Source organism: Homarus americanus, unplaced genomic scaffold (genome assembly GCF_018991925.1).
Source record: "Homarus americanus isolate GMGI-L3 unplaced genomic scaffold, GMGI_Hamer_2.0 scaffold44605, whole genome shotgun sequence".
NCBI classification, from domain to species: Eukaryota; Metazoa; Arthropoda; class Malacostraca; order Decapoda; family Nephropidae; genus Homarus; species Homarus americanus.
In genome coordinates, this window is record NW_024751497.1 from 21,595 (window position 1) to 34,806 (window position 13,212).

General features: G+C 37.8%; 2 protein-coding genes across 8 annotated transcripts in view; one reads left to right on the forward strand and one right to left on the reverse strand.

The window, feature by feature from the left end:
* Positions 1-13,212, reverse strand: part of LOC121854667 (protein O-linked-mannose beta-1,2-N-acetylglucosaminyltransferase 1-like) — a 36,867-nt gene that overhangs the window by 17,669 nt on the left and 5,986 nt on the right. The window contains exon 2 of one of the 7 annotated variants that reach the window (XM_042349353.1): positions 4,041-4,146. The exons of 5 other annotated variants lie outside the window; for them this stretch is intronic. The gene's annotated coding sequence lies outside the window, so the exon portion shown is untranslated. Of the gene's footprint in view, positions 1-4,040; positions 4,454-13,212 lie in introns of those variants that run through there. One more of the 7 variants, XM_042349352.1, reaches the window with a different exon arrangement.
* On the forward strand, positions 630-9,918 carry LOC121854668 (glutaredoxin-2, mitochondrial-like). Its single transcript, XM_042349360.1, has 3 exons — positions 630-789; positions 3,060-3,164; positions 7,948-9,918. Exons 1-3 carry the CDS (start codon positions 649-651, stop codon positions 8,059-8,061), a joined length of 360 nt encoding a protein of 119 aa, XP_042205294.1. The 5' UTR covers positions 630-648; the 3' UTR covers positions 8,062-9,918.

Here is a 13,212-nt window from a genome sequence, read left to right on the forward strand (position 1 = left end):
ACAAAATATGAGAGAACATTAATTTTCCAATGGGACACCCTGTACATTATAGAGTAAGTGTAGGAGGTATACAACATATCATATTGTGTAGATCGTGCAAGTATATTATATACAAAATATTTATAGATTGTGCATTGGCCATGTTCAGTCACCCACAAAAGTCTGTTTCCTCTCCTCCCAAACCATTAGTTTCAGCTGCTTTGGGCTCATGAATCTTAATCTTGGGGTTCATGGAAGAACATGAGAGGCAACAGGACTTTTGTGGGGTGATTGCACATTTATATACCCTGTACTTACGCTGTCTATAATCCAGTACTTGCTGAATCAATGTGACCATATAGGACTATTTTACTGAATGAATATCTGTACATTATCTGTCTATCTACTTAGGAAAGTAAATTACATGAATCAACCAAAGCTACCATAATGAACACTTCATGAGGATTACTGTCCCCTGTATTAGGTTTGTTATGTTAAGATTGTTTTCTGAACTTTAAAAGAGTTTTGAAATTGGAAAGATTAAAAGAATGGTAGAACAGTACTAAACTAAAGATTTACCCTTTTGTTAGGTTAAGAACTTAGGATAGTACAGAATACTGCATGTGTTCTTAGAATTTATTGTTTTTCAGATTTTATTTATTTTTGCAAATGGGAGGCTCGCCAAGTTGTCAGATACCAGCAGTAAACATGAAGGGTCCTGTTGCAGAAATGGTGAATGAGAAAGTGAAGAATAATTGTGTTGTAATTTTCTCTAAGACTTACTGCCCTTATTGCAAGATGGCTAAGAAGGTAAGTGGGATGACTTGAAGAATCTCCACCACAGCTTATTTCACCTAAAAATTTTTGACCGTAATGTTAACCTAGCCTAACCCCAAATAGTGTTAGGGTGGGTAATCCTACTACTTTGCGGTCACTCAGAATCGAGTATGACGATCATCCAGCTATGAGACAATGATATGAGTTATTAGGCATGTCACCTTCGTTGGCGAGTTTTAAATTGACTAATGAGGCCAATATGGGACCGGCAGAGTCATTCACAGATGTTGCACATGTGGATGGCGACATCTAGTGCGAGAGGGGCAGCAGCAGCATCTTTCCAGCGTTGACGCTTGTCTGTCTCGGTTTGTAATCGGGCTAATTCGAAAGCATTGACACCTTCTCATGCGGTGCTCCTCCAAGCATGACGATGTGGAGTAATCATCTCCCAGGTGAGGGGGTCGATTTGACACTTTTTCAAGTTTTTCTTAAGACTATCCTTATACCTTTTCAGTTGCCCACCATCATTACGTTTACTATTCATTAGGTGACTGTAAAGTAGCTGCTTTGGCAGTCTACTGACATCCATGCGGTAACATGGCTAGTCCAATGTAGTTGTTCATAGATAGTGGTAGCCTTGGTGCTCCTACAGTTGATGTCAGTGAGAATACTGGCATTTGTTCTTTTGTCTTCCCAGCGAACTCGGAGGATGGAACGTAGACTACGTTGATGAAAGATTTCAAGTGCCTTGAGATGCCTCCTGTATGTGACCCATGTCTCACTGCCATATAACAGGGTGGGAAGGACCACTGCTCATTATACATGCAGCTTTGTAGATAATTTCAGCTCCTTACAGCTGAAGACACGGGTGCGGAGTCTGCCAAAGGCTTGAGATGCACATCTGATCCGATGTTGAATCTCTTCATTAATGTCTGTGGTGGTGGACAGATGGGAGCCCAGATACTGGAAGTGGGCAACATTAGAGAGGGTAGTACCATTGAACTGGATGGATGGTGGAGGTGTGGCTGAACCAGGGGCAGGCTGAAAGAGAATCTGAGTCTTACGTACATTCACCTCAAGGCCGAAGAGTGCATACCGTACGCATCTGTGTAGGTGTTCAGGATCTCCTGTAAGTTGCATTCAGTGTGAGCAACAAAGGTGAGGTCGTCTGCATACTAAAGCTCAATAATGGAAGCTGCCGGCACCTTTGTTCCTGAATGGAGTCGTCTTATGTTGAAAAGATCCTTCTTTCTTCCGGTACTCGATGTCCACCCCGCCGGTTAAATTGTCACTGGGACGAGTAAGGAAGGCAGCCAAGAAAATGGAAAAGAGAGTTAGTGCCAGTATACACCCTTGTTTTACCCCTGTTTGGATGGGGAAGAACTCAGACTGGGGGGTCATTGTGCAGTACACTGCTGTTCATGCCATCGTGGAGTTGCCTCACGATGGCGATGAATTTTGGTGGGCAGCCAAAATGGCTGAGGGTCCGCCAGAGGGCTTCCCTGTTGACAAAGTTGAAGGCCTTGGTTAGGTCGATAAAGGCCATGTACAGGTCATGTCGCTGTTCTCTGCACTTTTCCTGTATCTGGCGGGTAACCCTGTATGTCGAACTGAAAGTCTTGCAGTGGTTTGATGTAGCAGATGACCTTACCGCTGTTGTTCCCCCTTCCAAGTTAACTTTTTTTCCACCACCTGATACAGTTCATATAAACTACCATTTTACACACCAATTAATATAATTTTGTTAAGTTGCAAGGTTATAAAGGACATTTAGTGTATATTCACTACTTCAGGTGATATTTCCTTTATTAAAATTCCCATTACAGTATGAGTAAGTCATGATACTGTAGTTTAGTATTGTTATATATTTAGGATCTCGTATTCCCATGAATTAGTACACTACAAGTCACTGATCTGTAAGTGTGTTCACGAGTGAATGTGCCTCTTACTATCAGTATGATTATACTTAACTCTTCAGAAACATTTCCCCCTGTAACCTTATCTGACTGGCTCTAAGATCCTTTCTAGAATTAACAACCAAACCTTTTTCACGTGTAGCCTTTTTCTCCTCAAAGTGAAGTTTGTCTCTTTTACTAGTTTATATCAATAATGTATTAAACAACACTTAGGATAATCACAGTTTCAAGGAAAATTCTCAATAGAGTGCAGTACAGTATATATCTATTTGACTAAATAATGATTCCTTGTGTCTATAAATTTTGTAAGATGGATTATCTTGTGTACATTTGGCCAAAGGAGATGTTGTTTATGAAGAATTGTTTTATTTTTACATATCCATATAGGCATTCAATGACCTTGGCATACCATACGAAGTCTATGAGCTAGACAAACAGTCAGAAGGGTCTGCAGTTCAAGATGTCTTGGATCACATGACAGGACAGAGAACTGTAAGTACTGTATAATATATCTGTTTTATTTTTATATATCTCTGTTTTGATGTGAATGTACACCAGACACTTACACTCACATACAAACATTACAGATTTAAACACACACAACCTGACAACACATCCTAACACACTCACATCCAGCTACCTTCCACACACACACACATACTTCTGTAACTATTGATAGGTTGATGTAGAGGGGTGTTTGTAAAGGATTGGGTGTAGGAGGTATCACATATTCCTAGCATTTTTAGATTGTTAATTTAGCATGTTAGTTCAGAAGATTTCCCCTAGTCTGAATTAGTAACTGTAGACAGAAGGGCTATGAATACAGTACAAAGGTGAAAGGAAAGTTATAGCTACCACAGTTAGTCATTGGTAAAGATCAACACTGAAGATCTCAAAGAAATCTCATAAATGGCAGGAAAGAAGGAAATTTTATGTAGAAACATAACTTAAATGTCTTTTTTTTTCTGTATTATTTTTGCCGCTTACAAGCTGTTTGGGCGCTCTATCCAGTGTTAGTACAGGAGGAAACCGGGGACCGGGAAACCTGTGATGTTTGGTAGGGTCGCACTTGATAACACCCTTCTCATGTGTGTACGGCCAAGGCTCAAACCCTTGACATGTTGGCGAGAGATATGTGTGCTACCGCTGTACCACCAAAGCAATATTAGGAAAATCAACAGAGCAACTCTTTGTAAGTAACACCTTGAATTAACACGAGCCACTTGATTGAGAAATAAGACAAGAAACCATTGTTGACCTTAGATTGGTAGTGTACCTAGATAATGAGACAAATCATCCAGACATTTTGTTAGACACGAGTACTGTATTGATAAGCCATATTCTTTAAATAAATGTTGCTTTACTCACCATAAACTGGCTGCATCTTGCTGTACAGTGGGCCACATTAAATAGAACTTCTCAGTCACTCCACGGGCTGCACAAACACATGGTCCAGGCCGCGGGTTGCCTGTGCCTATGATACAGGATACCGCTTGTATGTGGTTTCTCCGGTTAAGTTTCTCATCAACAACAACCCAAGTAATTTAGTATTTTGTTCACATTTGAAGACAGTATTTCCAAGGTACAGGTGGTCCAAATCTGGGGGTAGATTTTTCCTTCTGTGAAAGATTGTGTAGTGGGTTTTTCGAGGTTTAAGTACAGATTATTACGTTTTATCCAGGTCCTGACTTTGGTCAATTCAGTGTTCATAGTTTCTCATCAAGGAATGGAGATCTGAGTTGCTGGCATAGAGGTTACAATCTTCTGCAAATAAGTTGAATCTGACGAGTGTGCTGGAGTGGATTACCTGTATATCGTTTTTGTACAACAAGAACAGAGCAGGACCAAGAATGGAACTGACTGTCATCAAAGGAGTTTAAGATGTCATTAGTAAAGGATAGCAGAGCACTCTCAGTTGACCTTCCAGCTCTAAATCCAAACTGAGAGTCTGTAAGGATGTTATTGACACTGCAGAAGGAATTTAGTCTGTTACATGCTTGCTTCTCCAGTATCTTACTTAAGGCTGGTAGGACTGATATGGGACAGTAATTCTTGAAAAGACCTTTATCCCCAGATTTTTTATATGCTGGGTGAACTTTGGCTTCATCTTTGGAAATTTTTTTGATGGTCAGCAATTCATCTGTTGTGACGGGGGATAAGAACAGCTAATTTTGCTGTCTGTTTTGTAGGTAGGCTCTAAATTTCTCATGGTAATTAGGAATGCTCTCTGCAAGATTTTTGCCAACATTGATAAAATAATCATTGAAGTGATTGGTAATCAGGAAGGGTTGCATTACAACTATCATTTATCATAAAAGCTGAGTGGGAGGCTGTGGGTTGAGTGTTCCTGTTCTGAACAGAATTGATGATAGTCCAGGATTTCTTACTGTTGCCTGATGTTGACTGGAGCTTATTTGTATAATAGCTATGCCTGGCATTTCTAACTGCTTGAGTTACTCAATTTTTTATTCCCGTACTTTGGTAGGCATCACCGAAAGTTATGTTTTTTCTTTGCAAATTTTCTTTGGAGTTTGTTTTTCTTTTATCATTGCATTGATTTCACTTGTAATATAGGGTTTGGAGATAGATACAGTTTTTACTAACTTAGTCTTGAGGCAGAAGCATTTATTAAAGCAAGCATTGAAGATGCAAGAGAAGTTGCAACAACTTACATTAGGGTTGTTGGAGGCATAGACAAGATCCCACTTAGCGTTCATTAAGTTGTTTTAAAAAAGGAGCCTGTTGTCAGCTCAGTAGTCTCTATATTTTATTGTGACTTTATGAGACCTTTCAGATCTTGAGGCTGTTTTATACATGGCAAAAACTGGGAAGTGATCTGAGATAGTGTTATAAATAATTCCACTTGCAAGATTGTTAGGAGTGTTGTTAGTCCAGATATGATCTATCATAGTGGCAGAGGTGGCAGTTACTCTGGTGGATTTGGTTATTGTGTTGAAGAAGAGCTTAGAATGACAGGAAGCAAGAAGGTCACTAGCTGAGGTGTCCGCCTCAGATTTTAGTAGATCAAGTTTGAAATCTCCTATAATGTAGCAAAGTTTCCTCTCTGAGCTTATAATAGAGATAAGCTCTGATAATTTTTCAAGAAAGTTCTTTACATTAGTGTGGGATATTCTGTAGATTATTCCTACTGGGATATTTTGTGTGCCGTTACATAATTCAGTGAAAACACTCGCCATAAACTCCTCTTGGACCTTTAAATCATCTTTTACAGAAGTGTTATACTTAGTATCAACATATAGTGTGACACCACCACTGTGTTGTGACATATTGACGCAGTGACTAGTATAATTAGGGATGTCATACAAATGGTCAATATCGTTGGTGAGTTTGGTCTAACAGAACCCAAGTACATACATCAAATTTGTGGGCAATAGAAGATATACGCTGATCTAAAATGGTCTCTAAGTGAAGGGGAATACTGTTGATATTATGGCTAATTTAGGTGAAGGAATGAGGTAGTATGAGGCTGCAGCTAAACTCAGGCGAGTCAGGAAAATAATAGTTACAACTGGGGTTGGTGTAACCCAGTGAGTTTTGTAGAAAGGCATCAGGGTCAATGTGAGGGAGAACTGTGTCGACACCATGGTTGAAGGGGGTGAAAAACATACAGTCCATTACATCTAAGGGAACCACACTAGCAACATCAGTATGGGGATATTGGTACTGATTAAGGAACAGCCAAAACTCAGGGTCACTGAGGTGTAAAAATGGAAGGTCAAAGAAAGTTATAATGATGTGCTTCAAAATGGCCATGATATTGGTTAGATTTCAAAATAAATTCTGGGTGCTTACACCACCTCCCCCAAAGTTGGGTTGTTTTAAGTAATGTTATTTAATGTTAATAAATGGAACAGTAAAAGTAGCAAACCATTAATGTTAAAGAAAAAAGTGAGACCGCATATGTAAGTGCACACATGTGAAAAACATATCGCCATTACCGGTACTCTACATAACAATATGAAAGCAACACTTATTTACAGTTCATATATGTTTTAAATAATGTTACTGAATTTTTTTTATTGAATTAATGTTTGTGTGCAAAATGAACAATACAATTCATTAATAATAGGTGGAATATTAAAACACACGAGGAGACGAGATAGCTGCCGGCATTGTTTTCGTTAATGTTTACAAAACCAGTGACTGATTGGTTCTACATATAAAACTGAAGAAAATAAGACCCTGGTTGTAGCTGTAGTAAAATTAATGTAAAAAAATTAATATGGTTGTTTAAAGTAATGTTATTTAATGTTAATAAATGGAACAATATACTAAGTAGCTTACCATTAATGGTAAAGAAAAAAAGTGAGACTGCGCATATGTAAGTGCGCACATGTGAAAACATATCGTCATTACTGTACATACGAATATGAAAGCAACACTTATTTACTGCTCATATATATTGAAGGGTTAAATGTTGTACTCTGTATAGACAAACAGAGAGAGAGAACCGAACTGCCGGATGTAAACAAACCTTAATTTCCCGCAGCTTTGTTGTTGTTTTTTTTTACAGGGATTAGCCCACCCGGACACAGGTCACTGACCCACATTGGGGCCTGAGGGGCGAAAATGTAATACTCCTGTAATAATAATAATAATTCAGATAAGTAAAAAAAAAAAATTGCCTATCTACCTATTGGGCAAACTAAAATCGTTCCGGACCACAGAATGCCGGACTAGAGAGGTACCACCTGTAATGTGAAAAGCCATCAGTTGGTTTGTGCGCATTAAAAGTGAGTGTGAAATGTTTGTGGTGACATGATTGAAATTATCAAACCCTTCCTTACTTAGCATAACTAAAAAAATATATATATAAGTTCTTTAGGAGAGGTTTAGTTTTGTTTTGTTTTTATTTGGTTTATGCCTGCAACATTTGGTTCTGTATTTGTATTTCACTTAAAAAAATCTGCTAATACTGTAACTAAGCATCACAAACTTGAACTGTAGCTTACTTCAGAAAATTTCAAGGTGGTTATAGGCATAGTAAGTGACCTTGTGTGGGAAATTGGAAGGCTCGTAAATCTAGCGTGTTGTCATCCTCAGTGTTTCTAAATTGACAAGATTATGTTGAAAAATAAAGTTGGTTTGAGGAGTATGGCCAAGGAATGTTTCTTTATGACAAATATGGTGTTTTGGGGAGGAATTAATAGAAATATGCAGAAGTAGTTGTATGTGGAGGTTTCCCTAATAATTGGTGTTGTGAGTCATGTATGATGTTACAAAAGATGGTAAGCAACTTTAACATATCTTTCAGGTTCCTCGAGTATTTGTTGGTGGTGTGTGTATAGGCGGAGGAACAGAAGCAAAACAACTGCACAAGGACGGAAAGTTGTTAGATATGGTAAAACAGTGTCAGTCAGCATCATAATATTAAACCATCATAACAGTTTGACATATTTGGGGAAACAACAATTAAAAGAAGTAGATTTTTCCCATCTAATATAATCTTCAGTACTGTAAACTGTTCTTTTGTTGTTTTCTATGATATCTTAGTCTTATTCATACAAAAAGTAGGCATATATTATGCAGTGTACATGTACTGTATATATATTTCTGTGGTGTTCTAATTGGATTTTCAATGAATAGTTTTCTTTTGAGATTTACAAATACTTTGAACTCATTATTATCATGTATTGGAAGCTAAATATCATGTATCCAGGGATGCGAATTCACCATTCATCAGGGCTAGGGAATTTAAAGTTTACTCTTCCATATAATTTTATACTAGCCCATAAACAGGTAAAAAAAAAAAAAAATAACACGCTTTGGCACTTCTTATGTACTGTATACCCATATAGACAGACTTTCTATTTACTTGATACAGGTATTCCTTGTTAATGTCATATAATATTTAGTACCAGAAACAATGTAAAACAATTAGCAAATTATAATACAGTAAGTCCTCGCTTAACTCTGCCCCCGACAGCGTTGTTTCGTTATAACATCACTACTCTTTAGATACCCATGATTCGGACAATGTCCCGCCAATTCAGTATAAAGTCGTCATGGACTACTTTGTACGGCGCATCACCCTCTCTCACCCAGTCAGAGCGGGAGGAGGAGCCACCCTCCAGGTCTCAATGACTCGCCGCCACCCTCCTCTCCCACCTCCTCTCCTGCCCTCCTCCTCTCCTGCCCCCCTCCTCGCCACTAACCACCACACTCTTGCTTCACCTCTTCCCATCAGTGAGTACAATACAAAATGATTTAGTTTATTTGGATGTATAATATATACTATTTTCTTTAAAAATTCCATTGAATTTATGTATATGTAATGTATTTTATGGGGCAAAGGGAGGCTGGGGAATGTAACTCCCATATTTTGTCTATTTCTTATTGGGAAAATTTATTCCGTTAACGTCGCAGTTTTCAGGAATGAAACCAAGATGTTAAGCGAGGACTTACTGTACTAGAATAGGTGCATATCTAAATAAAACTTAATTATTACTAGCAACTCTTATTTTATGTAATCATGATAAATCACAAGCAAATGCTTTAGCATCTATTACAATGCCATATAGCAGCTATTCAAACTCAGCATATCACGAGGACTGAAGTAACTTTTCTTTGTTTATACTGACAATGATGTTCTAAAGTTTCCTCATAAAATTTCTTTTTGTTGATTGGTGGAGGTTGGGCATTCTTCCACATATCCAACAACCATGGTTCATAAATAATAAGTACAGAATATTTAAAACAGTGCTATGTTTGGAATAAATTATAAATCTATTATATATTAGAAAGTCCCAAATTATTTGGGTCTGTATAAATCAATATTACACAGGTGTTTGTACGGGTGCATGTTTACAGTTACCAACACTTTATACTATACCCATCTTCACAGTACAGTACTATTTAATTGTAACTGCATATTTTTCTTGTCTATCACAAACAGAATAATGCTAGTATGGTATGTACTGTACACTGATGCCATAAACCTTGATACCTATCTTGGATACTGAACAGTGAGCAATAAAGTGTGTTCACTGATTAAGATGCTTATGTACTGTACAGTAATATAGGTTATTCAATTGATATATTGTATAAGTTTTATTTCTTTGTAATTTTGTTTCTCATTTGCTGTACATTGTGTTTTCTTGTCTTCCTGTCCAGCTTATGTTTTACAAAACTTATCTATTTATTCTTGATGGGTCACAGTTGTAGTATGGATGCCTGTCCCAGGAAAATAATTGTTGTCCAATTAAAAGTGATATCGTGTAAATTATTTATGCAGTTTCATTGACCTCATCTGATTTAATTACTTTAAGATGTACAGTCCCCCCAAAAGTATCGTTAGCCATGGGGCTTGACGCCATGAAACAACTGGTGCCACACAGAAACTTACAACTACAAATGTTGTACTATACGTAGATGGGGGGTTTTGTTGCCTGCGAGTCCCATGATTTGAAACCTTGTTTCGGTGTTAAACCAATGCAATTTACATATCAGTAACGTGACAGATCCCATGTAGACCGATATATTGTATACTGCTGGAGTTGGCATATTGTGTAACTTGGTGTGAATGAAACTCCATTAGTACAACGATGTAATGGTAAAATGTCCATTTCCATTTAATGTATATTTTAGTACCCTTGTAATCATCAATCAGTGACTTGTTTACATATGCCTTGCTTCTACCCAGCACAATTCATACATTAATATAGCATACTGTGGCATACTATTTCGTATGCCATTCAAGGACGACCATCTCCCTCAATCCAACCCTCATCTCTAGTTGTTGCTGTCATATATGTAACAACCTTCCTGGGTTGTCTCCACTTGTAACAATCACTAGTGAAACATGTTACCTTATATTCTAGATGTACTAAAATATAGATAAAAGTTTATTGGGTCTTCAGTAACTTAATCCAATAGGTTCCTCTTGTGTATTTATTATAAAAGGTTTCTTTGTACACTTTCAAAAAGGATTATCACCCTAACTTAATCACTGTAGCTATGAGTGTTAAATGAGGACGGAGGCTATCTTAAAGTAGCTCTTCTAAAATACGTCCGATTGATGTGAGAGTGGAAGTGATCTTGAATAGGGACCCTCGAGGGAGAACGGAAATGTATCCGATGTCCTCCCTCGAGGAAAGACGGAAGCACATCAACGATGGTTCTATATAATGTCTTCCTCTCGTCAGGGTTATCAAACTACTACCCGCAAAAGGTGGCCAGGGAACCGGATACTTATCCCTTAGCTCAGCACTAAGTGACGTGACTTCCCGTGGACACACCTTATCATGTGCTCCGAACAAGAACCTCATAGCTAGTGCAAAGTTACAGGGGGTGATAGTTATACAAGTCTAATGTAATTAACCCACACTTATATAAATACTTCTGCCTATAAGACAGGGGCTAATACAAGGGTTGATCTGTGCAATGTTTTATGTTAAAAGTCTTCAATCTCATATTTGCTAGTTAGGAAATTATAGAGTATTTTTTAATGCAAATAAGGCTTTTTCTAAGATGTACCGGTATATGTTATTTAGATTATAAATTGTTCATTGCATCTTTGCATATGTATACTGTACAGTATATGTAAATACATAGTTAAACAAAATATATTCTGTATATAAATTATTGATCTTTATGTTCGGATGTAATACACCCTTTCTCACTACAGTCAACCCTCGCTTTAAGCGGTCCCACTTTACGCGTTTCCACGTTTACGCGGTATCCTGCCGAAACCGGAATGCTCACTTTCCGCAGTGTGTGTACCCTTTCACGCGGAGAGCGGCGCGAGCAGGGTGCGCACAAGGTCGCCCAGTCATCAAAACAATACCGAGTTCTTCACCCGCCACCCACCACAGCCGGCCCAAGTCAGTGATAATGATAGTGAGGATATGGACTTTTATGGACTTTGAGGGGTTTGACAAAGAGGCCCTGCAAGCCTCTGTGGTGGATAGTGATACAATTGATACAAGTGATACAGGTGAGGGCCAACAATCTGCCCTCTGCCTCGGAACCAACCCCCCATCCCAGTGTGCCCAGCCATCTTTTCTACTAATGTAAGTGTTAAAAAACCTAATATTATTGATATTTCTCTTAATTATTAATTGTGTGTGCATACCATCATAAAATTAAGAAGTTATTTTTACAACAACGTAGGTATTGTGTCTGAAAAAGTGGAGTTTGGGGATCGGCCCGGTCTCTATTTCAATTAATCCCATATGTTATGTTGCTCACTTTACGCGGGCCGCCGTGGGTTGAATTACCGCGTAAAGTGAGGGTTCACTGTATTATATACTTTATTTTTTAATGGTATGGAGCCTCTAAATCTTGACATAGCTTAGGGCTTCAGCATGTCTTAATACAGCCCTCTGTCTAGTACTGATTATAGTGATTATATAGTTACTACAGTACAGTACAATACAGGGAAGCCTCGGATAACAACGGTTCGACCAACAACTTTTCGTATTTGAAACCCTAGATAATTTAGGACCCAATTCAGTTTACATCTTTATTTCATTCGTATTTGAAACCCTAGCTAATTTAGGACCCAATTCAGTTTACATCCTTATTTCATTCGTATTTACGACCAAAGTATAATAAAAATAAAATAAAATTACATTTTCATATAAATAATAACTAAATCCCGATATGATTATAAAAAAAAAATTACTGTAAAAAAATGAAGAGCGCCTTGCACAAAGAAGCTGCCTTGCTAATGAGTGGAAAACAACAGTCGGAGCTGGGTGGGCCTTTTGTTTTCACGCATCTGGAACAGGAACTGGAGAAAAACTTTCACAGGTTTCTTACAGCATTTTTGCATCCCTATTCAACATGAGCAAGAGAACAAGTGACGGTAGTGTTGTTTCAAAAGCTAATAGAAAGTGTATAAGCTTAGCCGAGAAATTAGATGTGTTAAAACGATATGAAAAAGGTGAGAGGTCTGTGGATATTAGATGGAGCAAGCAATGAACATATTTTCTGAAGTGGATCCATTAACAAAACAAAGCATTAAAATTTAAATAAATGCAAATGACCTATACATAAAGATGTGTACTGTAATGAGAAAAGAAAGCAGCTGTGCAAGGTTCTTTCGAGAGCTTTATTATTCAAAGGCCTAAACCATCAATTTCAGTTACACCATCAAATTCAGCATCATAAGCAGCTTTAACATCAACTTCAGGTTCAGTAACAGTTTCAGCAACAGCTTTATGGAAAGCTACAGCTTCAGCCAGAGTTGAACCTGATGACTTCGTCATCTGAGTGAAAACTCGCACAATATTCATGGCTGTCCTTATGTTTTAGACTTTACCGCCATTGGTGAATAGAATTTTAGTTTTACATTCGTAAATATTATTTAAAACATATATGAACAGTAAATAAGTGTTGCTTTCATATTCATATGTTGAAAAATGACGATATGTTTTCACATGTACGTACTTACTGTTCATACGTTGGCGTTCCCAATCGTCTCGCCTTATTTCTTTACCATTAGTGGTTAGCTACTCCTAGTGTTCCATTTATTAACATTAAGTAGCATTACTTAAAACATACATACCGGTATTCA

Coding starts and splice junctions, on each gene's coding strand:
- LOC121854668 (XM_042349360.1), top strand. CDS start 649: ATGGGAGGCTCGCCAAGTTGTCAGATACCAGCAGTAAACATGAAGGGT. Junction 790..3,059: donor ATTGCAAGATGGCTAAGAAG/GTAAGTGGGATG, acceptor ATATCCATATAG/GCATTCAATGACCTTGGCAT. Junction 3,165..7,947: donor ACATGACAGGACAGAGAACT/GTAAGTACTGTA, acceptor CATATCTTTCAG/GTTCCTCGAGTATTTGTTGG.